General features: G+C 37.5%; 1 protein-coding gene across 3 annotated transcripts in view; it reads left to right on the plus strand.

Moving 5' to 3' along the window:
- Nucleotides 1-2,017: 2,017 nt before the first annotated feature.
- The window catches only part of LOC127625833 (zinc finger FYVE domain-containing protein 9-like), a 36,873-nt gene continuing 13,192 nt past the window's right edge, over nt 2,018-25,698 (plus strand). For 2 of the 3 annotated variants that reach the window (XM_052101236.1, XM_052101238.1), the window contains exons 1-4: nt 2,018-2,097; nt 8,187-8,758; nt 20,674-20,773; nt 20,884-21,017. In XM_052101236.1, the coding sequence (XP_051957196.1) occupies nt 8,252-8,758; nt 20,674-20,773; nt 20,884-21,017 (741 nt within the window). In that variant the 5' untranslated portion in view covers nt 2,018-2,097; nt 8,187-8,251. The remainder of the gene's footprint in view (nt 2,098-8,186; nt 8,759-20,673; nt 20,774-20,883; nt 21,018-25,698) is intronic. The other variant, XM_052101237.1, reaches the window with a different exon arrangement.

Consider the following 25,698-nt stretch of genomic DNA (forward strand, 5'->3'; position numbering starts at 1 on the left):
TATACATGGTGAAATTATTTATTTTTCACATATCCCAGCTAAGCTGGGGTCAGAGTGCAGGGTCAGCCATGATACGGCGCCCCTGGAGCAGATAGGTTCAAGGGCCCAACAGTGGTGTCTTGGTGGTGTTGGGGCTTGAACCCCTGACCTTCTGATCAGTAACCCAGAGCCTTAACCGCTGAGCCACCACTGCCCAATTAGTCTACATAATGAGGCCAATAAGAATACCATTTTTCTTTCCCTAAAAATATTTACTTGTAAATATAAACCACAGTTCACACCACAATACTGCAGCTACTTAGTTGTTTACTACTGTAAAACAATATTAATTAATAATAATTTAAAATGTGTTATTTCCATCCTGAAAAAGTAATGGAAATTTCTAAAGTTAATATGCAGATTGAGATTCAACTGTATTGTCATTGTGCAGAGTACAGGTACAGAGCCAATGAAATGCAGTTGTTTTCACATATCCCAACTAAGCTGGGGTCAGAGCGCAGTGTCAGCTATGAAACGGCGGCCCTGGAGCAGATAGGGTCAGATAGCAGATATTGCAGATAGCAGATATTCTAGTTATGTTCAGCTCTAAAATATTTAAAGGTAATTTACTCACCCTCATACCATCCCAGATGTGTATGACTTTCTTACTTCTGCAGAGCACAAAGGTTTTAGAAGAATATCTTAGCTCTGTTGGACATTACAATGCCAGTGAATGGTGACCAGAACTTTAAAGCCCCAGAAATCACAAAGGCTGCAATAAATTATTTAGAAAGAAAGTGAAAGTGGAGATAGTTAAAAAGGACTTAAATATTTATCTGTTTCTCATCCACACCTATCATATCGCTTCTGAAGATGCATTTTTTTAACCACTTGAGTCTTATTGACTACATTTATGCTGCCTTTATTTGCTTTTTGGAGTTTCAAAAAAAGTCACATTCACTGGCATTGTAAGGACCAGCAGAGCTGAGATATTCTTCTAAAAATCTTTGTGTTCTGCAGAAGAAAGTCACACACATATGAAGGTGAGTAAATGAGATCATTTTAATTTTGGTGTGAACTATCCCTTTAATTGGCTAGAATGCACTCACAGAGAGGTTATCTCCATAAATGATTTAAAACCAAATTACCACATTTATATTGTAGAAACAATAACTTTATTATCCATGGCAATTTTATTAAACTGATTACATAGATGACGCATGCTAAAACAATTTAGTCCCTGATTCTGTATTACTTTTCTTGAGTATGCATAACTGATTTACATATTTTGGGTGTTTCTTCAACTGTGAACTTTTAGAAAGTAAAGTCCAGCACTTACACTTTCTAGTTTACTTAATTTGTCTTTTAACAATGTTCAAAATTGCATGTACATGCACCACAGGAAAAGTAATACATCCTGCCACTGTTGTATTTTTATTTTTGTGAAAATTCCCACCAAATCTGTATTTGTTTAATAGGTTCTGTGGTGAAAATAGCAGTGATAAAAAAAATACATTTTTTACATTTTGAAATAAAAATAAAACATTTGTTTTGCTAAGACCAATTTTATAGGTAACCTCTGAAATACACAAAATTCAATAATATTTTCACATTCTTTGTGTAGTTTGACAAAATTTCATATTGATTGGACATAACACCCAATAAAAATATTGATATAATAAGTGATATTCACCTCGATTTTATTTTTCTTTAAACATCACTTGTCATCTGCATGCTCTTCACTGCCTTATTGCTTTAAAAGTACACTAACTCTTGAGCAAAATTATTTGGTGTGTTTGAAATGATGCCATAACTGTGGGACAGTCGTCATTTTTGAAAATTAATAAAAAATAAACATTTTCACACACTAAATTTTGAAATGGTTGGTTCAATAAAAAAACCCTGCGATATTAAAGTGCCCAAAGTTGAAGAAACACCCTGTTATGTAGACATGAAAATACTAATATCACAGTCGTCTTGCTGAGGACTGCAGAACATATATTGGTAGTTCTGCAGCCTCCACTCAGTGTGCGTTTATCAGAAGCGCCACTCTGCAGCCTCTAATGATGTGCTGAAGACAACGCTTACACTTAGGTGGCGATCGGATGCAGTGTCCTGGTAATTACTTCTGTTCAGTATTTTTCTTGCAATGTATTAATATTGCGCTCTCAATTATTTGCTTATTCATCAGAAAGTGGTCGAGGTTTTATACCGAAAGAGGTATTGGTTTAAAGGGGAAGTGTTAATTGGCTCTTGTTGATGGTACACTGTGTCGCATTGCTGTAGTTACCAGCAGCCACAGGCAAGACTGATGTGCGTTAGCCATATGTGAGCACATGCGTTTGCACCTCAGTTGTACTGATAACCAGTAATGATGCTACATTTTAACAAGACAGTGTTTTCATGAAAAATGCTTTAGACGTTTTGTCACGGATGAAGGTCGCGGGCGGCTCGCCTGCAATGCAGTGCTGTCCGGGGAGAATAACCGAACGCACATTCATTCATGTGTGCGTTAGCAGACGCTGTAATAACTTTTTGATTTATTATAAAAACAATTTCGGAATAGACAGAGGACAAAACTATAATGTTTTTATTTTATTACACAAGCGCGCTTCTGACGGAGCGACGCGCCGCGACAAACTGAAACGCTCCCGTCAAAATTGCAAGCGCGCGATATTTTCTGTTTGGCTGCCGATGTGCATGAGGAGATGGTGATGTGACTGCTTAGTAGTTTTTTGCGCTGTGTGTGTGCGTGGTTGCCTAACATTAGCCTAAATTGTCTTTAATGAACATAGTCACTTAAATGAAAAATGTTGAACAAAGTCTCTGCACAGTGTTGTTTCTGTGTCATTCTGGGATATATGTGCCATCTCCATTTAAAAAAATACGATTTTTAAAATAACAATAGTTTTAGTCCATTCAACAAATAAAATAAACCTAACAGAAAATACGGAATCAAATATAAAATTAAACTCTTCCCCCGGAGGCCCCCCAGTGTTCATAAATATTTAGAAACATAAAAAGTATATTTTCAAAAAATATTAAGAATGCACTCACACATTTAAAACTACAAATCCCTCTCCACCGAGAACCCTCCAAAAAGGGTCAAATCTTAAATTGCATAAGGTGCACTCTTGCATCTCCTCCAATAACAAGTTTAAATCTTTCTTAAATAATCTCTTGAGAGAACTTGAAGCTCTGTCCCCCAGACTCTGAATTAACATGGAGTAATACACTGATGCTTCATGACCTTTTCCTAAAGCAGTCATCACCAAATGCATAATAATAAAAAAAAATTTTGTGATGCCTAGCCCACTATTGTCAATCAGCCTTTGTAACTTACTGAAATGTAATCTGGGACGTTTACCATTCCAAATGAAGGACTTTGCTATACTATCAAATTGCTTGAAATAAGAGAGGAGGATATCTATAGAGAGAGACAGCAGGTAGTGGAATTTTGGAATACAATTCATCAATAAGATTAACCTTCCTAATAATAGATAAATGTAATGAAGCCCACATGCCCACATCGCTCGAAAACCTTTTTTATTAAGGGGTCAAAATGAACTAAATCACACACATTTGCTTGGAATAAAATACCCAAATACGTAATGCCCTGTTTGGGCCACTGGAAGATGCCTGGCTGAAAATGCATTGCCAGGCAGTATGCTGTCAAAGCCAAAACTTCAGATTTAGACCAGTTCACTCTATATCCTGAGAATTTAGAAAAGGAATAAATAGTTCTGTGGAGTCAAGGCATAGATCTAGTAGGTCAGAGACACATAATAAAATAAAGCAAAAGCTTATGCCCACCACCACCCCTGTAAAATCATCCTCTTTTCTTATCCCAGCTGCTAATGGTTCCAGGGTAAGACAGAACAATTAGGGGGAAAGAGGGAAACCCTGCTGGGTGCCCCTATCAAGAGTAAAAAAATCTGAAATTAATCCTTAAGTTTGAACCGCCGCTACCGGGTGTCTTTAAAGTAACATTTGTTTATGTATTTTTTCCCCTTTTTCTCCCAATTTGGCATGCCCAATTCCCAATGTGCTTTTAAGTCCTCGTGGTCACGTAGTGATTCGCCTCAATCCAGGTGGCGGAGGACGAATCACAGCTGCCTCCGCGTCTGAGATGTCAACCCCCTGCATCTTATCACGTGGCATGTTGAGCACATTGCACTCCTGAATCAATCACGTTTCTATATTGTCGAGTTCGCAAAGTCTGGGAACAAGAAAATGCTATGGTTCCAATAAAGCCTTTCTTTACCCCACGTAACACAAGATCTTTATCGGACGATCTCAGAAATTTGTCCAGAATTTATCCGCAGATAAATCCTGCAGATCGCGGAGCAGGAACCCTGTGAGCTCACTCGATTTCCAGCTTATAGCATGCTATATCGAACAGATTCTGAAAGAGTCCATCCAGGAATTTCACCATATCCTGTCCCTCTACTCCCTCTGGGACTCCTACGATACGGACGTTATTCCGCCGGCTACGGTTTTCCATGTCCTCCAACTTCTTCCAGACACACTCCAAATCCACCTTGTTTGCTAGCAGATTAGCAGATAATTCTTTCTCCAATGACTCCAGGTAATCAATCAGTTTCTCGACATCACCCACTCTTGTAACCACATCAGTGAACTTTGCTTCCATAGCGGTGATCGTTTGATGTATCACAGCAAGATCCTCCAAGTCAGCAATGACTTTCGTCAGCATTGCTGACATGTTCAGCAACAATGTAACAAATCATGTCAAAAGCATATTGACCTACACATAACACAGAGGCTATAAATAAGCTACACATATATATTTTCTAAATAGTCTAAATAGATGCCCAATTTAGATAATTTCAGTAGTACACACAAATGACATATCAGACTGTTCATGTGTTGTACTTGCTATAGTTTACTTCATTGTTTTTTCTTCATCAAATTACAATGTCAAATATAAATCAAGTCAATCACTGAAACAACAGTGCCACAATGACTAACAAATAGCATTTATAACATGTTTGTGTACACGCATATGGGATACTGATAATTCACCATTGTTGCACAGAAAATCTAAATATATTGTATTTATTTGTATAAATATATTGTACTCATTTGTCTTTGTAAACAAAGAAATAGATGTCCTGTGATAGTGAACTTATATAGATATGTAATAATCATAAAAATATAATTTATGGAAGTGCTAAAACCACAAAACTACACTGTTACAATTCTGGGGTGTCTAATGACCCTATGCGCTTTTAGTACTTAAGTGATATATATATATATATATATATATATATATATATATATATATATATATATACACACACACACACACATACAAAAGTTAGTTCCGGTCCTCAAATCTGATTGGACGAGAGACATTCCATGAGCGCTGATGGTCCACGCTTCACTGTGTGTGTATCACTCCTCTTGTGTTTTTGCCATTCTTAACTGAAGTGTAAGAGTAGTGCATATGTGTTAAGAGCTTCTGTTTGTCTTTTTTTACATTACATATGTTAGCCAGCAGGTGGAGGCAAAAGATAATTTTTGTGTGTAATATGAGCCAGTTGGGTGACGTGAAGTGAATTCGTGTCAGCTAGTGTTTACATAAGACAGCTCTTTGTGATCACTTGTATTACTACTACTGAAGCTAGGAAATAGCTTTAAATGGCTTTAAATGAACAGCTTCAGCATTAAGGCTCATCACAGCTGAGAGACTCAACAGACTGATTAATTACACAATGGGCACTGTTTAAAATGGCAGAGGACATTGCAGTTTCTATAGTGATCAACTCTTGTGCACCGGCTACTGCGAAATAGGGAGAAATATCCCTGCTTGGACGTTATTTTCCACTGAGAAACCTGATCTTCAGAAAGCACACAGCATTTCTGCTTGGGAGTGGCAACAATTGATTGCACACGCTCCATCTCTCTCTCTCTCTCTCTCTCTCTCTCTCTCTCTCTCTCTCTCTCTCTCTCTCTCTCACACACACACACACACACACACACACACACACACACATCCAATAACTTGTTAGAAACTGCACAAGCCGTGATACTATTTCTGAAGTAAAATGTTTGAATTACTAACGAAGGCTTGGACACATCATTTGGTTTGAACCAGCAATGGCAGATTATGATCCATCGCGTAATAAAGTAGTTCCATGAACAAATGCATTTTTATGACCGTACTCAAGTTTTTCCTAATTGATTAAAATGTACTTGTTCATTGAACTGTTTTATTGCTTAAATATATAGTGCTGGCAGTAACGTATTACATGTAATCTTGATTACGTAATCATATTTCAAAAATGAAGTACTTATAATTGGATTAAATTACATTTTGAAATATTTGTAATCGACTACAGTTACTTTTTATTACATGATTACGTATTAACAAGGCAATGGCAGTAAATTGTTAATAATGTATTGATCATTTACATATCAATATAATCATATTTTTATCCTGAAGTGCAATAGTCTCAGATGAACATTTTGAGCAAGTTCTCCTTTTATGTTACAACAGAAAGATATGCACCTCAGCTAAGGAATAGTTTATGGACTATTAGAAAGGATTAACAGTAAGTGTGTCAGAGCTCTGACCTAGCAATGTCATTTCTGTTGATTTCAGGTTCATTGCTGTTTGTTCATCTAATGTTTCTATTGTTTTATGCACTTGGATGAACTAGATATGATTTCATTATGATTTCTTACTACCTCACCAATGGTGTGCAGTTCACACACTGAACTTAATTGCTTCAAAGGATCTAGTGAATGTCATCACTAAGGGTCCTGGCACAGGGTAAACAATAGTTCAACTGCAAAATGTGCAACAATATGGAACAAAGCCCATCGCTCTACTGTTGCTGCTGATGCAGTGGAGTCCACTGCATGAAACTTGACATAAAACTTAACACAATTGTTCCTTGTGTGACACATTGGAACTCTGCTGTTTTAAAATATTCTGCTGTTTTAGAATATTCTTGCTGTTCAAAAGATACTATCTTGCACCTCATCTTCGGAACAGGTGATGGACTATCAGTAAACAGTAAGGGTTAAAAGTGTTTCAGTGTTTGTAGATGAAAGCTTTGACCTTTTCAACGCCATTGCTGTTGATTTTATGGTCATTAATTTCCGTTCATTTTATGATCATTTTATGGTCATCAATGTTCGGAATGGTTTTATCCACTTAAAATGAACATGATGTGTCAGTGTTTTGAATAATAAACTTTGGTTACTGCTGTTAGATTTAAAATTTATTTAATTCATGTAATTTTTAATGTACTTTTTATGAGGCTCTTTTTTTTTTGTAATAAAGAATGTAATACATTTTTGTCCTCTATACATTTATGTTAAAATGATTATCCTACTCAAATGCATGTGACAAAATAAAATAGAATTAGGTTGAAAGATTAGATTATCCCAAAAATGTAGTCTATGAGATTGCATTACTGATTGCATGTTTTTGTCATGTAATTTGTATCAGTACCTGATTATCATTATTATTGCAAATTATTATTATTATTTTTTTTGCGTGTTACACTAATTAAAGTATACTAAACAATACTAAAGAAGTGTGGGAATAACTCAAAAAAATGGATGAGGTACAGGTAGTGGAATAAGGTCCCTGATAACTAAAGACTCTAGATATGCATTTAAGAAATGTGTTAAGAAATTGTATTGCCATCTCAAGAAAATTAAAAACATTGAATAAATGTTGGGATATAGCTATGTATGTCTTTAAAAAAAAAAAAAAACAGTGTTGAGGTAACAAGTTTGAACGTTTTATAGTTCACTTAACCAGAACTATATTATGCTCAAGGTCATAACACTACAAAGTGTTTTTTAGAAAGAGTATTTAATGCTGATATTTCAACAAATATCCACTTTCTAATTATCAGTGATTTTCTACAAGAAGACGCTTGTAGAGTTCACATTCTAAGAGGATGATGTCATTATTACTGAGAGTTTTGTATTTAAGGAATTGTACATTATTTGAATAAAACATCATTATTTTAATGATATAGGGTTGACACAATTTTAAGTCTTTAAAAATATATATATATATAATGTTCACTAAAACATTACAGACAGAATAAATACTCAGTGTGTTACTATAATCCCTGGTCTCTCCTACCTTTTAAATGAGAGAACAATGGAGTCTTAAAAAATCCACCACCCTATTGGGAACTAACATATGACTCATCTTTTAGCAGGATTTTGTGTGGGCCATGTCATGCTGGTTTGAAGATAAATTAAAGCTACCACAACTGAGACTATGAGGCAAGCAGTAACTGCCACTCTGTCTGTGTGGGGTGAGCGCCGTTTTGGATACTCTGCGCTCAAGGACTCTAGTGAGTCTCTGTTGAATGAGCGTAAACTGAGGCCTGGACTGAAAGAGGACTCTGTCATTGAAGAGAAAGAACGGGCAGAGAATGAGCAGGAACAGCTAGAGGCTGTTTTGGGTCTTTCACCGTCCCCTGTGGATGACGCACACACTGCAGGAGACCACCACACTGGGAGCCCGGAGCACCCGGACCCCATGCTAGAGTCATGCCCAGACCGTAGGAGTGATGCAATGGAAGGGTCACTAGTGTCTGGCCCTAAGAACACTGACTCTGCTGGACGGAAGGGTTCTCTCAATGCTTTGCCCACGCAGCGTTGCAGTTCTCTGGGTACCACAGCCCCTCAATGGGTCCCTGATTCTCAGGCGCCATTATGCATGAAATGTGGCTCTAAATTCTCTTTCACCAGAAGACGTCATCACTGCAGGGCATGTGGGAAGGTGAGAGAAATGATAAATGGTGTTCTAAGATACTGTGTTAGTTGTGTGACTTATCTTAAAGGAATTGACATGTGTGTTTAGGTATAAGGAGATGGATTGAACAAAACAGCCTTGACATATGCCTGTGAAATTTTGACTTGCATTTAAGGAATAGTTCATCCAAAATGGAAAAATCTGTCATAATTTACTCACCCTCATGTCCTTCAAAGACTGTATGACTTTCTATTTATCATTGTCTGTGGAGCACAAAAGGAGTAATTTAGCTAAATGTTCAGGCTGCTCTTTTTCAAACAGCAAAAGTGAATAGTAACTAGAAGGGGCGGTTCTACGGTCAGTGGATATTCGGGGCTTAGCCCAGATTTCTGTATGGGGCCATCCTATGATGAAATATAATACCCTTTTTTTAACTTTAAATAGAAGTGCTTTTAACACTGTACCTTAAAATGTGTTTTTAAAAAAAAAAAAAAAACAGTTGACAGTATCTTAGCCTATTATTAATCTGTCAGGTATTTTGAGGTCATTTAGAAGATTGCAGGCTGTATATAGGCTACATTTGTTGCTTTTGAGAACAAAAATAATTGCTAGATTTGCCAAAGTTTGTGAGGTTCATTGCATTGTGTCTTTTGCAAGAAACGCAAATATCCTTGCTCATTACTTAAAGTTTGCAAATTCCTTGAGCACATATATTACTTATTGTTTTCACGGTTATATATATATTCTAAATATTTGGTACAGTAAGTATCAGTTATATGCTATGAAACTGCCAATTGTACACAATGTGTGTTGAACTACACAAGTACATGAAATACACAAGTTCTGAAAAGCATTCACCCAAGAAGACTTGGGTTCTTAATTAGATTCCTCCGTAAGGAGGGAATCTATTGTATTTGTCGGTTTTATTATTATTATTATTATTATTATTATTATTAGATTCCTCCGTAGGAGGGAATCTATTGTAATTGATGGTTTTATTATTATTATTATTATTATTATTATTATTAGATTCCTCCGTAAGGAGGGAATCTATTGTATTTGTCGGTTTTATTATTATTATTATTATTATTATTATTATTATTATTATTATTATTATTCTTCTTCTCCTTGAGCCCCAATAGCTCAAAAAGTCACTGGTCAAAAATTTTCTAAATTGGCACATTGATACTCCATGCCAACGGTACCCCCAAACCAAGAATGGTCAACATTCGCCCATAGGTGGCGCTACAGGCCACGCCCAAAAACAAAAATTCAAAGTGATATAATTTCCACCCCATTTGTCCAAATCTTCTGAAACTTTGTAAACATGCCTCATTTCTCATGGGGAACAAAAAAGCCTCAAGGACCCATACTTCTGCCATTATGGATTTTCCTGTACAGTGAAAATTTTGGAAAACCTACAAAACTCTTCTTCTCCTGAACCTCAGCTCCAATTGACTTGGAATTTGTCACACGTGTGTAGTATGTATGTCTTTCCAAGCGTTACTTAGCAAAAATGAATACAATACAAAATGGCTGAAATGGACGTGTTTATGTAAATGTACACACAAAAGATGATCAAAAATTTTTAAAATCCCATTGATTTACAATGGCTGAGCAAAAGTGCTCCCTCTACTGGACAAATATGGTCCACATGTAAAATCCCATTCACTTACATTGGCTGAGCAAAGAGGCTCCCTCTACTGGAGTAACTCTGTCTACCACATGCAGCTCTATCTGTAGCAATCTCTCTAATGAAGCATTTCGGTCTCCTAGTGGGTGGAGCTCCAGACTTAGACTACAGAAGACATTTTGCGTCTGCATGGAGGTATGTCAAATCAATTGTGTGTCTTAATGCTTTCCAGTTTGAACATTCAAGCGATTTTACACTATTCAACTCAACAAAGGCAAAACAACTCAAATAAATGTTTTCGAGCAGTTTGTGTGACACAGCGAGCGAGCAGCGTCGCGTCTAACGTTCGCACGCCGATGAGAGTTAAGCTTTCCCTTCTTAGCGTTTCAACGGACAATTTCATACACCAAAATACATGATATATTGGGGTGTCTGCTATATCTCAAGTGAACAAACAGTTGATAAAGAAATCGGGTATCAATATATTGAATTATGAATTATTGAAGGGGTCTAGTGATGCGGCTGTGATGTCCTGTTAGATGTTTCTCTATCGAGACAGCGTTAGCGTATCAAAACTTCCGAGTATGATGTTGTTTAATTGTCTCTGACAACACGCAATCCTCGGCGAGATCATTTTGCTTCGCATCTTCCACGAAGGTTTGTTGGTTGTGTACAATGGTTGCCTGCTTGAACATTCAAGCGATTTTACACTATTCAACTCAACAAAGGCAAAACAACTCAAATAAATGTTTTCGAGCAGTTTGTGTGACACAGCGGCGAGCAGCGTCGCGACTAGCGCTTCGCTGCGCCGATGAGAGTTAAGCTTTCACAGCTTCATGCGTTTGAGCGGACAATTTCATACACCAAAATACATGATATATTGGGGTGTCTGTTATGTATCAAGTGAACAAACAGTTGATAAAGAAATTGGGTATCAATATATTTAATTATGAATTATTGTGAACAACACGGATGCCGCTGTGGTGTCCTGTTAAGATTTTCTCTCGAAACAGCGTTAACAGCTTAAACAAAATACTGCGTTATTTTTGCACATACAGATACATTTAATACATCGTCACAAACTATGAAAGTTGTACTTTTATTTGTTGTAAAATAAAGAAAATAAACCGTGTGCTCTTTGTCTAAGCGAATATCTTTCTGAAACACGTCACAAAAACTTACACAAACATGAAACATATGTCTAAAGAAAGTAGGGATGGGCTGATCAATCCTAGCGTTATCAAAACTTCCGAGAATGATGTTGTTTAATTGTCTCTGACAACACGCATAAACCATGGCTGAGATCATTTTTGCTCGCATCATCATGAAGGTTTGTCGGTTGTATACAATGTTTGCCTGTTTGAACATTCAAGCGATTTTACACTATTCAACTCAACAAATGTCAAAACAACTCAAATACATGTTTGCGAGCTGTTTGTGTGACACAGCGAGCAGCGTCGCGTCTAACTCACGCACTCCGATGTCTTTCGCTGCTGCTTAGCGTCTGAGCGGACAATTTCATACAACAGAGTGTCAAAATACATGATATATTGAGGAGTCTGTTATGTCTCAAGTGAACAAACAGTTGAGAAAGAAATCTGGAATAATTATATTTTATTCTGGCATTATTCAGATGGCGTCCTGCTATATTTTTCTCTCGAAACAGCGGAAACAACTTAAACAAAATACTGCGTCATTTTTGCCCATACAGAAACATGCAAGACATCATTACGAACTATGAAATGTGTACTTTTATTTGTGTACACTTACAATAACAACAAAACCTTGTGCTTTTGTAAAATAAATAAACAGGGTGCTCAGTCTCTGTCTTAGCGATTATTTTTCTGAAACCGTCACAAAATTCAAGTGAACAAAATCAACCATTCCACGCAGTCTGTATTTTATCATCTCACAATGAATACAAATGCAACAAGCATGGCACAAAACGAAAATAATGATACTTCTCAGTTCTCAAAAGATTAAACTGAACTGTGCCTTAAGTATCGTATCATGCGATAAAAGCCTCTTAAAGAGACAGTAACAATTTAGCCTTAGGTCCTGAACATAGACATTCCCAAGTAATTGAGAAGTACAAATGGTATTATTTTAAGTTTTTTTATTTCTCTCTTACCTTGTAAAATGCCACGTTTTTGAATGGCATGTAAACACAATCACTCCATTTTTTCACTGGATCTGTTGCTATTTTAATGATTTAAAAATCAAAGCACTGACCATTTAAAGTGTGAGCTTGTAGGCTACATTTTGAAATAGTTATAAACAGTCACAGCTATACAGTGTTATTATGTGCCTAGATAGTCTTTCAAATAAAATTGCTTGTGATATGCTTATGTAAATCACACAAAAAAACAGAAAAAAAATCTTAAGAGAGAAGTGAAAGTGAAAGTAGAGATTTTCAAAGTGATTTTTCATTCAAAGTGATACAATTTCCACGCCATTTGTCTAAATCTTCTGAAACTTGGTGTACATGCCTCATTCCTCATGGGGAACAAAAAAGCCTTAAGGACCCATAACTTTCACCATGATGGATTTTCCCGTACGTTGAAAATTTGCGAAAACCTAAAAATACTCTTCTTCTCCTGAACCGTAGCTCCAATTGACTTGAAATTTGGTACACATTTGTAGAATGGACATCCTTGAAAACATTACTTAGGAAAAATGAATGTGATACAAAATGTCTGAAAGAGCGTGTTTATGTAAATGTCCAAATTTTAACAATATATACCTGTCAATAAATCAAATGTAATTTTGACTGATGGTTTTCAAACCTAACATGCTTCAAGATGACATCACTCTGAAGTACTGCATAAAGAATGGCCGACATTAAGCCCCTAGGGAGCTACAGGCCATGTCGAAATTCCCATTTTCTGGTCTAAAATGTTCTAATTTGGTACAATGGTACTACAGGCCAACAGGAACCCACAAACCAAGAATGGCCGACATTAAGCCACTAGGAAGCTAAAGGCCACGCCAAAATTCCGTTTTCTGGTCAAATTTTTTTTTAATTTGGTACATTGATACTACAGGCAGACAGGAACCCACAAACCAAGAATGGACAACATTCACCCCTAGAGGAGCTACAGGCCATGCCAAAATTCCCATTTTCTGGTCAAAAATGTTCTAATTTGGTACACTGATACTACATGCCAACAGGAACCCACAAACCACGAATGGCCAACATTAAGCCATTAGAGAAGCTACAGGTAATTCCAAAAATCCCATTTTCTGGTCAAACATTTTCTAATTTGGTGTATTGATTCTACAGGCCGACAGGAACCCACAAACCAAGAAAGGCCCACATTAAGCCCCTAGGAGCGCTACTGAGACCACTCCAAAATTCCCATTTTCTGGTCAAATATTTTCTAATTTTGTACATTTATACTACAGGCCAACAGGAACCCACAAACCAAGAATGACCAACATTTGCCCATAGGTGGCGCTACAGGCCACGCCCCAAATTTTTTTTTCAAAATGATATAATATCCACCCCATTTGTCCAATTCTTCTGAAACTTGGTGTACATGCGCATTTCTCATTGGGAACAAAAAAGCCTCAAGGATCCATAAGGTCCGGTATGGATTTTCCTGTACATTGAAAATGTTTTGTTTAGGAATCAGGCGAAGACATGTTTTTTGAATTCCTTAATTGGGAGGGTTTATCCCCAACCATCTACTGATCAATTTTAAATGATTTGCCATTTTGAGGAGGAATCCGCATTGCTGCTTGCAGCTATATTTATTATTATTATTATTATTCTTCTTCTCCTTGAGCCCCAATAGCTCAAAAGTCACTGGTCAAAAATTTTCTAAATTGGCACATTGATACTCCATGCCAGCGGGTACCCCCAAACCAAGAATGGCCCACATTCGCCCATAGGTGGCGCTACAGGCCACGCCCAAAAAACAAAATTCAAAGTGATACAATTTCCAGCCATTTGTCCAAATCTTCTGAAATTTGGTGTACATGCCTCATTCCTCATGGGGAACAAAAAGCCTCAAGAACCCATAACTTCCGCCATGATGGATTTTCCCGTACGTTGAAAATTTGCGAAAACCTACAAAACTCTTCTTCTCCTGAACCGTAGCTCAATTGACTTGAAATTTGGTACACATGTGTAGAATGGACATCCTTGAAAGCGTTACTTAGGAAAAATGAATCACGATACAAAATGGCTGAAAGAGTGTTTATGTAAATGTCCAAATTTTAACAATATATACGTGTCAATAAATCAAATGTAATTTTGACTGATGGTTTTCAAACCTAACATGCTTAAAGATGACATCACTCTGAAGTACCTGTGCAAAGAATGGCCATGCCAAAATTCCCATTTTCTGGTCAAAAATGTTCTAATTTGGTAAATTAATAGTACAGGCCAACAGGAATCCACAAACCAAGAATGACCGACATACGCCACTAGGGGGCACTACAGGACAAGCCAAAATTCCCATTTTCTGGTCTAAAATGTTCTAATTTGGTACAATGGTACTACAGGCCAACAGGAACCCACAAACCAAGAATGGCCGACATTAAGCCACTAGAGAGCTACAGGCCACGCCAAAATTCCGTTTTCTGGTCAAAAATGTTCTAATTTGGTACATTGATACTACAGGCCAACAGGAACCCACAAACCAAGAATGGCCAACATTCACCCTAGGAGCTACAGGCCATGCCGAAATTCCCATTTTCTGGTCAAAATGTTCTAATTTGGTACATTGATACTACAGGCCAACAGGAACCCACAAACCAAGAATGGCCAACATTAGCCATTAGAGCTACAGGCATTCCCAAAATCCATTTTCTGGTCAAACATTTTCTAATTTGGTACATTGATACTACAGGCCAACAGGAACCCACAAACCAAGAATGGCCCACATTAAGCCCCTAGGGAACTACAGGCCACTCCAAAATTCCCATTTTCTGGTCAAATATTTTCTAATTATGTACATTGATACTACAGGCCAACAGGAACCCACAAACCAAGAATGACCCACATTTGCCCATAGGTGGCGCTACAGGCCACGCCCCAAAAAATATTTTCAAAGTGATACCATTTCCACGCCATTTAACCAATTCTTCTGAATCTTGGTGTACATGCCTCATTTCTCATTGGGAACAAAAACGCCTCAAGGATCCATAAGGTATGTATGGATTTTCCTGTACACTGAAAATGTTTAGTTTAGGATTCAGACAGAAATACATGTTTTTGGATTCATCCATTGGGAGGTTTAACCCCAACCCTCTACTGATCAATTTGAAATGATTTGCCATTTTGAGGAGGAATCCGCATTGCTGCTTGCAGCTATATTTATTATTATTATTATTATTATTATTATTCTTCTCCTTGAGCCCCAATAGCTCAAAAGTCACTGGTCAAAAATTTTCTAAATTGGCACATTGATACTCCATGCCAGCGGGTACCCCCAAACCAAGAATGGTCAACATTCGCCCATAGGTGGCGCTACAGGCCACGCCCAAAAACAAAAATTCAAAGTGATATAATTTCCACCCCATTTGTCCAAATCTTCTGAAACTTTGTAAACATGCCTCATTTCTCATGGGGAACAAAAAAGCCTCAAGGACCCATACTTCTGCCATTATGGATTTTCCTGTACAGTGAAAATTTTGGAAAACCTACAAAACTCTTCTTCTCCTGAACCTCAGCTCCAATTGACTTGGAATTTGGCACACGTGTGTAGTATGTATGTCTTTCCAAGCGTTACTTAGCAAAAATGAATACAATACAAAATGGCTGAAATGGGCGTGTTTATGTAAATGTACACACAAAAGATGATCAAAAATTTTTAAAATCCCATTGATTTACAATGGCTGAGCAAAAGTGCTCCCTCTACTGGACAAATATGGTCCACATGTAAAATCCCATTCACTTACATTGGCTGAGCAAAGAGGCTCCCTCTACTGGAGTAACTCTGTCTACCACATGCAGCTCTTCTGTAGCAATCTCTCTAATGAAGCATTTAGGTCTCCTAGTGGGTGGAGCTCAGACTTAGACTACAGAAGACATTTTGCGTCTGCATGGAGGTATGTCAAATCAATTGTGTGTCTTAATGCTTTCCAGTTTGAACATTCAAGCGATTTTACACTATTCAACTCAACAAAGGCAAAACAACTCAAATAAATGTTTTCGAGCAGTTTGTGTGACACAGCGGCGAGCAGCGTCGGCGTCTAGCGTTCGCGCGCCGATGAGAGTTAAGCTTTCCCTTCTTGCGTTTCAGCGGACAATTTCATACACCAAAATACATGATATATTGGGGTGTCTGCTATATCTCAAGTGAACAAACAGTTGATAAAGAAATGGGGTATCAATATATTGAATTATGAATTATTGAAGGGGTCTAGTGATGCAGCTGTGATGTCCTGTTAGATTTTTCTCTATCGAGACAGCGTTAGCGTATCAAAACTTCCGAGTATGATGTTGTTTAATTGTCTCTGACAACACGCCAATCCTCGGCGAGATCATTTTTGCTTCGCATCTTCCACGAAGGTTTGTTGGTTGTGTACAATGGTTGCCTGCTTGAACATTCAAGCGATTTTACACTATTCAACTCAACAAAGGCAAAACAACTCAAATAAATGTTTTCGAGCAGTTTGTGTGACACAGCGGCGAGCAGCGTCGCGACTAGCGCTTCACTGCGCCGATGAGAGTTAAGCTTTCACAGCTTCATGCGTTTGAGCGGACAATTTCATACACCAAAATACATGATATATTGGGGTGTCTGTTATGTATCAAGTGAACAAACAGTTGATAAAGAAATTGGGTATCAATATATTTAATTATGAATTATTGTGAACAACACGGATGCAGCTGTGGTGTCCTGTTAAGATTTTCTCTCGAAACAGCGTTAACAGCTTAAACAAAATACTGCGTTATTTTTGCACATACAGATACATTTAATACATCAGTCACAAACTATGAAAGTTGTACTTTTATTTGTTGTAAAATAAAGAAAATAAACCGTGTGCTCTTTGTCTAAGCGAATATCTTTCTGAAACACGTCACAAAAACTTACACAAACATGAAACATATGTCTAAAGAAAGTAGGGATGGGCTGATCAATCCTAGCGTTATCAAAACTTCCGAGAATGATGTTGTTTAATTGTCTCTGACAACACGCTAAACCATGGCGAGATCATTTTTGCTCGCATCATCATGAAGGTTTGTCGGTTGTATACAATGTTTGCCTGTTTGAACATTCAAGCGATTTTACACTATTCAACTCAACAAATGTCAAAACAACTCAAATACATGTTTGCGAGCTGTTTGTTGTGACACAGCGAGCAGCGTCGCGTCTAACTCACGCACTCCGATGTCTTTACGCTGCTGCTAGCGTCTGAGCGGACAATTTCATACAACAGAGTGTCAAAATACATGATATATTGAGGAGTCTGTTATGTCTCAAGTGAACAAACAGTTGAGAAAGAAATCTGGAATAATTATATTTTATTCTGGCATTATTCCAGATGGCGTCCTGCTATATTTTTCTCTCGAAACAAGCGGAAACAACTTAAACAAAATACTGCGTCATTTTTGCCCATACAGAAACATGCAAGACATCATTACGAACTATGAAATGTGTACTTTTATTTGTGTACACTTACAATAACAACAAAACCTTGTGCTTTTGTAAAATAAATAAACAGGGTGCTCAGTCTCTGTCTTAGCGATTATTTTTCTGAAACCGTCACAAAATTCAAGTGAACAAAATCAACCATTCCACGCAGTCTGTATTTTATCATCTCACAATGAATACAAATGCAACAAGCATGGCACAAAACGAAAATAATGATACTTCTCAGTTCTCAAAAGATTAAACTGAACTGTGCCTTAAGTATCGTATCATGCGATAAAAGCCTCTTAAAGAGACAGTAACAATTTAGCCTTAGGTCCTGAACATAGACATTCCCAAGTAATTGAGAAGTACAAATGGTATTATTTTAAGTTTTTTTATTTCTCTCTTACCTTGTAAAATGCCACGTTTTTGAATGGCATGTAAACACAATCACTCCATTTTTTTCACTGGATCTGTTGCTATTTTAATGATTTAAAAATCAAAGCACTGACCATTTAAAGTGTGAGCTTGTAGGCTACATTTTGAAATAGTTATAAACAGTCACAGCTATACAGTGTTATTATGTGCCTAGATAGTCTTTCAAATAAAATTGCTTGTGATATGCTTATGTAAATCACACAAAAAAACAGAAAAAAATCTTAAGAGAGAAGTGAAAGTGAAAGTAGAGATTTTCAAAGTGATTTTTCATTCAAAGTGATACAATTTCCACGCCATTTGTCTAAATCTTCTGAAACTTGGTGTACATGCCTCATTCCTCATGGGGAACAAAAAAGCCTTAAGGACCCATAACTTTCACCATGATGGATTTTCCCGTACGTTGAAAATTTGCGAAAACCTAAAAATACTCTTCTTCTCCTGAACCGTAGCTCCAATTGACTTGAAATTTGGTACACATTTGTAGAATGGACATCCTTGAAAACATTACTTAGGAAAAATGAATGTGATACAAAATGTCTGAAAGGAGTGTTTATGTAAATGTCCAAATTTTAACAATATATACCTGTCAATAAATCAAATGTAATTTTGACTGATGGTTTTCAAACCTAACATGCTTCAAGATGACATCACTCTGAAGTACTGCATAAAGAATGGCCGACATTAAGCCCCTAGGGAGCTACAGGCCATGTCGAAATTCCCATTTTCTGGTCTAAAATGTTCTAATTTGGTACAATGGTACTACAGGCCAACAGGAACCCACAAACCAAGAATGGCCGACATTAAGCCACTAGGAGAGCTAAAGGCCACGCCAAAATTCCCGTTTTCTGGTCAAATTTTTTTTAATTTGGTACATTGATACTACAGGCAGACAGGAACCCACAAACCAAGAATGGACAACATTCACCCCTAGGGAGCACTACAGGCCATGCCAAAATTCCCATTTTCTGGTCAAAAATGTTCTAATTTGGTACACTGATACTACATGCCAACAGGAACCCACAAACCACGAATGGCCAACATTAAGCCATTAGAGAGCACTACAGGTAATTCCAAAAATCCCATTTTCTGGTCAAACATTTTCTAATTTGGTGCTATTGATTCTACAGGCCAACAGGAACCCACAAACCAAGAAAGGCCCACATTAAGCCCTTAGAGAGCTACAGACCACTCCAAAATTCCGTTTTCTGGTCAAAAATGTTCTAATTTGGTACATTGATACTGCAGGTCAACAGGAACCCTCAAACCAAGAATGGCCAACATTCAGCCCCTAGGGAGCACTACAGGCCATGCCGAAATTCCCATTTTCTGGTCAAAAATGTTCTAATTTGGTACATTAATAGTACAGGCCAAAAGGAATCCACAAACCAAGATTGACAGACATTCACCACTAGGTGGCGCTAGAGGCCAAGCCGAAATTCCCATTTTCTGGTCAAAAAAGTTATAATTTGGTACATTGATACTACAGGCCAACAGGAACCCACAAACCAAGTATGGCCCACATTCAGCCATTAGGGAGCTACAGGCCACTCCCAAAATTTCGTTTTCTGGTCAAAAATTTTCTAATATGGTACATTGATACTACTGGCCAACAGGAACCCACAAACAAAGAATGGCCAACATTAAGCCCCTAGGGAGCACTAGAGGCCACTTCGAAATTCCCATTTTATGGTCAAAAATGTTCTAATTTGGTACATTGATACTACAGGTCAACAGGAACCCTCAAACCAAGAATGGCCAACATTCACCCCTAGGGAGCTACAGGTAATTCCCAAAAGTCCCATTTTCTGGTCAAATATTTTCTAATTATGTACATTGATACTACAGGCCAACAGGAACCCACAAACCAAGAATGACCCACATTTGCCCATAGGAGGCGCTACAGGCCACGCCCCAAAAAATATTTTCAAAAGTGATACCATTTCCACGCCATTTAACCAATTCTTTTGAATCTTGGTGTACATGCCTCATTTCTCATTGGGAACAAAAACGCCTCAAGGATCCATAAGGTATGATGGATTTTCCTGTAGACTGAAAATGTTTTGTTTAGGATTCAGACAGAAATACATGTTTTTGGATTCATCCATTGAGAGGGTTTAACCCCAACCCTCTTCTGATCAATTTGAAATGATTTGCTATTTTGAGGAGGAATCCGCATTGCTGCTTGCAGCTATATTTTAGTCTGTATTTTGTATTATTGTAGAAAGACTGGTATTATTAATTTATAAGTATATTACTTAATAACTATATGTTTGTTTGGTTCCTAGGTTTTTTGTGTGGTATGTTGTGACCTAAGATTCAAATTGACTCATCTCGGTGGGAAAGAGGGGCGTGTCTGTGTCACCTGTCATTCAACCTTGATTAACCGTGAGTTGTGAAGGAATCCACTCTTAATATATAGTATTACATGTGCTTTCACTGGACAACATTGTTGTTGCACATTTATTATATTAGTAAAAATTATGTCATTTCTTTAGGGACGCTTCGCAAGGACCAAAAGAAAGTTTGGTTTGCTGATAATCTCCTTCCTCAGTCTGAAAGTAGAAGTGCCAACAGCACTCCCACTCACAGGAGTGTGTCCCACACACAGAGCGCTAAACTCGCTCAAGCGGTATGAAAAGAGATCTTTCTGATTATATCTTCACAAGTGTATCCTAAACAACACTCACAAAATACAGTACTAATTTATTGACATTTATTTTAATTATTAATTTTATTTTTACAGCAATTTAACAACAGACATTTACAAAAAACAATTTAATATATGGTGTGTGAGTATACTATATATATACTATATATACACTGCCGTTCAAAAGTTTGGGGTCACTTGACTGAAATGTTTCTTATGATCCTAAAAATCTTTTGATCTGAAGGCGTATGCTTAAATGTTTGAAATTATTTTTGTAGACAAAAATATTTATGCCAACATATTCATTTATTTCATTTCAAAATAAAAATTGTATTTAAAAAAAAAAGGTTTTGAAATGGATGACTTGGACCGAATAATAAAGAAAAGAAGCTAATAAGTGTCCAGCATATAGATGTGAACTACTTTAATCCTGTTTAAAAAGCATCCCAGAGTGATGTCTCAAGAAGTTGTTTGAGAAAATGTCAAGAGTAAGTTTCTGCAAATTCTAAGCAAATGAGTCAACTTTGAAGATGCTAAAATATAACATTTATTTTATTTATCACAACATGGTGAGTGGTGGTGGTGTAGTGGTCTAAAGCACATAACTGGTAATCTGGTAATCAAAAGATCGCTGGTTCGAGCCCCACAGCCACCACCATTGTGTCCTTGAGCAAGGCACTTAACTCCAGGTTGCTCTGGGGGGATTGTCCCTGTAATAAGTGCACTGTAAGTCGCTTTGGATAAAAGCGTCTGCCAAATGCATAAATGTCAAATGTCAACATAATTCCATTTCTGTTATTCCATAGTTTTGATGACTTCATTATTATTCTAAAATGTGAAGAAAATATAATAAAGAAGAATGAGTAATTGACCCCAAACCTTTGAACGACAGTGTATATACACTGAGGAGCCAAAACATTATGACCGAATGCCTAATATGCTGTTGGTCCTCCTCCTGCGCCGAGGCGTGGACGCTTCAAGAACCTGTGTCCTGTGGTATCTGTCAGCAAGACATTAGCAGCAGATCCTTCAAGTCCTGTAAGTTGCGAGTTGGAGCAGCTGTGGATCAGACACGTTGATCCAGGATAAGGGAGGGAAACAAAAAAAAAACTGTGGCACCTACACACAGTAACGGCGATCGTGCCAAATTAACAAAACATTTTAAAGAGAGGGAAAGGCCAACACAGCGCGGCAGTGGAAGAGAGAGAGGAAAAAAAAACACTTACTCGCCGGTTCTCCTTTATGCCGTAGCTTGGTCCTCGTTCACTACTCCACCCTCTAATGAATGAAAGCCACGCCTCCCCGAACGGATTGGAGGCAGACCTCGGTCCCTGATGGACAGAACGCCCCGCCGCGTTTTTGGTGGATGGACGGTGCATCCCTCCTTCTTCCCGGATTTTGGCACCAGTGTAAAGGGATTAATGGAAAGGAAGAGGCGAGAACCGTTAAATATAAAACTGAAATAAAACGACAACGGTGTCAGACAGCTGTCCGTAAATCTCTCCCTCTCGCACTGCAGCTTCCAGTCTGCCTTTATCCCTCTCTGAGGCTTGATTAGCCTGATTAGGGACCGGGTGTGCACCCGGCCCTGCCCTCCGCCCAGCCACAAACCAAAAATGAAAATGTATCCTCAAATTCATCAATATATTGTTCTTTTGAGAGAGGAAGTCTATTCCATGCAAATTCAATTTCTGTTTCTCTAATTTATAAACAGACTCCTCACAGGTCCTAAACTAGCAGCTTTAATTAACAGTATATGGTGAACATTTGCATTCACAAAACAAGAAACAAAAAGACATTACGTTATATGCAATTCCCCTGCATGCGGTAGTGACGTCACTCTGCTTACATTTAATATATAATTTAATGTCTATAAATGTTATTAATGTTAACAAATTATACATCTTTTCAAAGGTCTAAGGGTTCAACATTTATATCCGATCTCTGTTTTACAATAGCAATGCTCCAGAAACAACAATTTAGTTATTTGTGCCAGGAATACAAATTAAATCATGCAATATCAAAACAGGACTTCATACCTTTGTTATGAAAATGCGATGGCCATATAAATCCAGTTCGCCACACTTGGGTCAATCATCCATGACAAGTGTTCATTGAAAAACATCCAATAGCACTTTTTGTCCATAAAAGTGATAAATCTTGCCTAAAAGAATTACCCTTCATCATCGTACTTCAAGAAACCATGCAATCTGAGCAGCATTCATGTTGTAAAACTGTATATTTTCTTATATATTAGAGTCTCATCAATAAAACAAGCCTGTCTCCAAAGTCTATTTTTAAAAATGGGCCATAGTTTTATTCATAATAGCCAAGCAGTGTAGTCAGATTTTGTGTCATCTTGAAAGGTGGAGTCTTAATTTGACTCTTTCCCTGGGGAGGGGCTTGGTACTTTTATTATTGTTATTTTTAGATTATAAAAACATGTTCAGCACAAAATATTTCCATTACTATAAAGCTTCACTATCTTTAAAAAATAACAACATATATTAATTCTAAAACATGAAATAAAGCCCAAAGTGTATTCTTTCAAAAGATACTCCAACTGTGTCCATACTCCAAAGGGTCCAGTAAATACAACCATTTAAGTTCAGGTATGTCATTTCATGGTTTGTGCTCAAAAAGGGAGTGCGTATCAACAGGTTAATTGTGTACAATGTTTTTGTTTTGTTGAAATTATTGTGTGTTGAAGAGATATTCTGATTGAAAAAGTTGATTTATTGAATGTAAATTGTGATTCACAATTGTGATTTTTGAGCTGTGTTAACTTTCTTTAGACTTAATCGGGAACTAAAAATACAACACTAAACCAATAATGCATTAGAGCTGTACAATAGATTAATTCAACTTAAACTCAATTAGAGCGAGTCAAAAGCATTACCTGGTTTTCTTCGTTCTTTATTTTCTTTATTTTGTTAATTGTTCTGTATAATTGTATACATTTGAAAGTGCATAGTATTCATTTGTTTTTCCCCTGCCTGTGGAATAGAGGTCTGCACAGGTCTTAAAATGAAACCCAACCCGTACCCGAGATGTGTGGACGACCCTACCTGACACTACCTGGCCCGTCAGATTTTTAGCCTGAACACTACCCTAACCCGAATTCGCTTATCATCTAATATCTTCTTCTAGCAAGTAGTTGCAATAGGCTGTAGGCTTATGCAAGCATATAGACAACATTTGTAACATTACTGAATCAGTAAACATATACAGATTTAACATGGCACAGCAGCCTGTCGGTATACCAGAGCAGAAGGGCAAAAAAGCACTGCCTTACTGTTTATGTGCTGAAACTTCACTTGGTGCAGAACAATCTGGAATAAAAAAACAATGCAACAGTCCCTCTTCACAGCCAGAACATGTTCAGAACTTTGAATCTTTGTGACAGCTGCGCTAAAAACAATCTAGACTCAGCGCAAAGAATGAAACAGAGCACAGGTGTCTCAACATGTGTACAAGTACTTTTTAACTTGACGTGTTTAAAAGACCATGAAGTAAAAGCGAGACATGGTGTAAATTTCAAAGACATTCGTCCAGCATGTGTTTACATAGGAAAACAGAACATACGGCCCCTAACTCGTCCGTTCCTGCGTGTCTGTGGTTGCCTGTTTATTTTTTCATTCATTCAAACCCGAACGCAACCCGAAGTCCTACTTGAAAAACTGACCCAAACCCATTGGGTTCCATCGGGCCCGGGTCGGGTTGCAGACCTCTACTGTGGAAGAAAAGTTGTTAATTATCAAACAGAAAGAATATGCAACAGAAATAATAACAGCAAATTCAACTTACCATTATTTGTCTGTTTCATTTTAGTGTTTATACTACTGCTCCCACAAACCTAGATTACTGGTCCCAAACACCCTCAGTTCTACTTACCTGAAGCTGAACACTTTTAGTGCTGAGGGTGGCTGTTACAGGACCCATCGCACCAGACAACCTTCTTCCATTGCTCCAAGGTCCAGTTCCGACACTCACTTGCCCATTGTAGGTGCTTTCGACAGTGGACAGGGGTCATCACTTGACCAGTCTGCGGCTAAGCAGCCCCATACGCAGCAGGTTGCGATGCACTATGTGTTGTGACACATTCCTCCCATAACCATTATTAAAATTATCTGTTACTTGTGGCACAGTAGACCTTCTGTCATTTCGGACCAGATGGGATAGCCTTCATTACCGTCGCGTATCAATGAGCTTTGGGGTCCCAACAACCTATCACCGGTATGGGGTTTGTCCCTCTTTGGACCACTATCAGTAGGTACTCACAATTGCTGACTGGGAGCACCCCAAAAGCCTTGCCGTTTCAGAGATGCTCTGACCCTGTCGAGATGCCATAGCAATTTGGCCCTTGTCAAATTTGCTCAGATCTTTATTCCTGCCCATTTCTCCTGCATTCAACACGCTGCTATGAGAACTGATTGATCACTTACCATCTAATCTACCCAGACAGTGACATATGGCCTTGTTAGGAGATGATCAATGTTATTTGCTTCACCTATGAGTGGTCATAATGTTTTGGCTCATTTGGTATATATATATATATATATATATATATATATATATATATATATATATATATATATATATATATATATCATTTTTAATGCATAATATAATATTTTAATAATTTTTTTAATTGGATTAATTG

Source organism: Xyrauchen texanus, chromosome 32 (genome assembly GCF_025860055.1).
Source record: "Xyrauchen texanus isolate HMW12.3.18 chromosome 32, RBS_HiC_50CHRs, whole genome shotgun sequence".
In the NCBI taxonomy this organism is placed as follows: Eukaryota; Metazoa; Chordata; class Actinopteri; order Cypriniformes; family Catostomidae; genus Xyrauchen; species Xyrauchen texanus.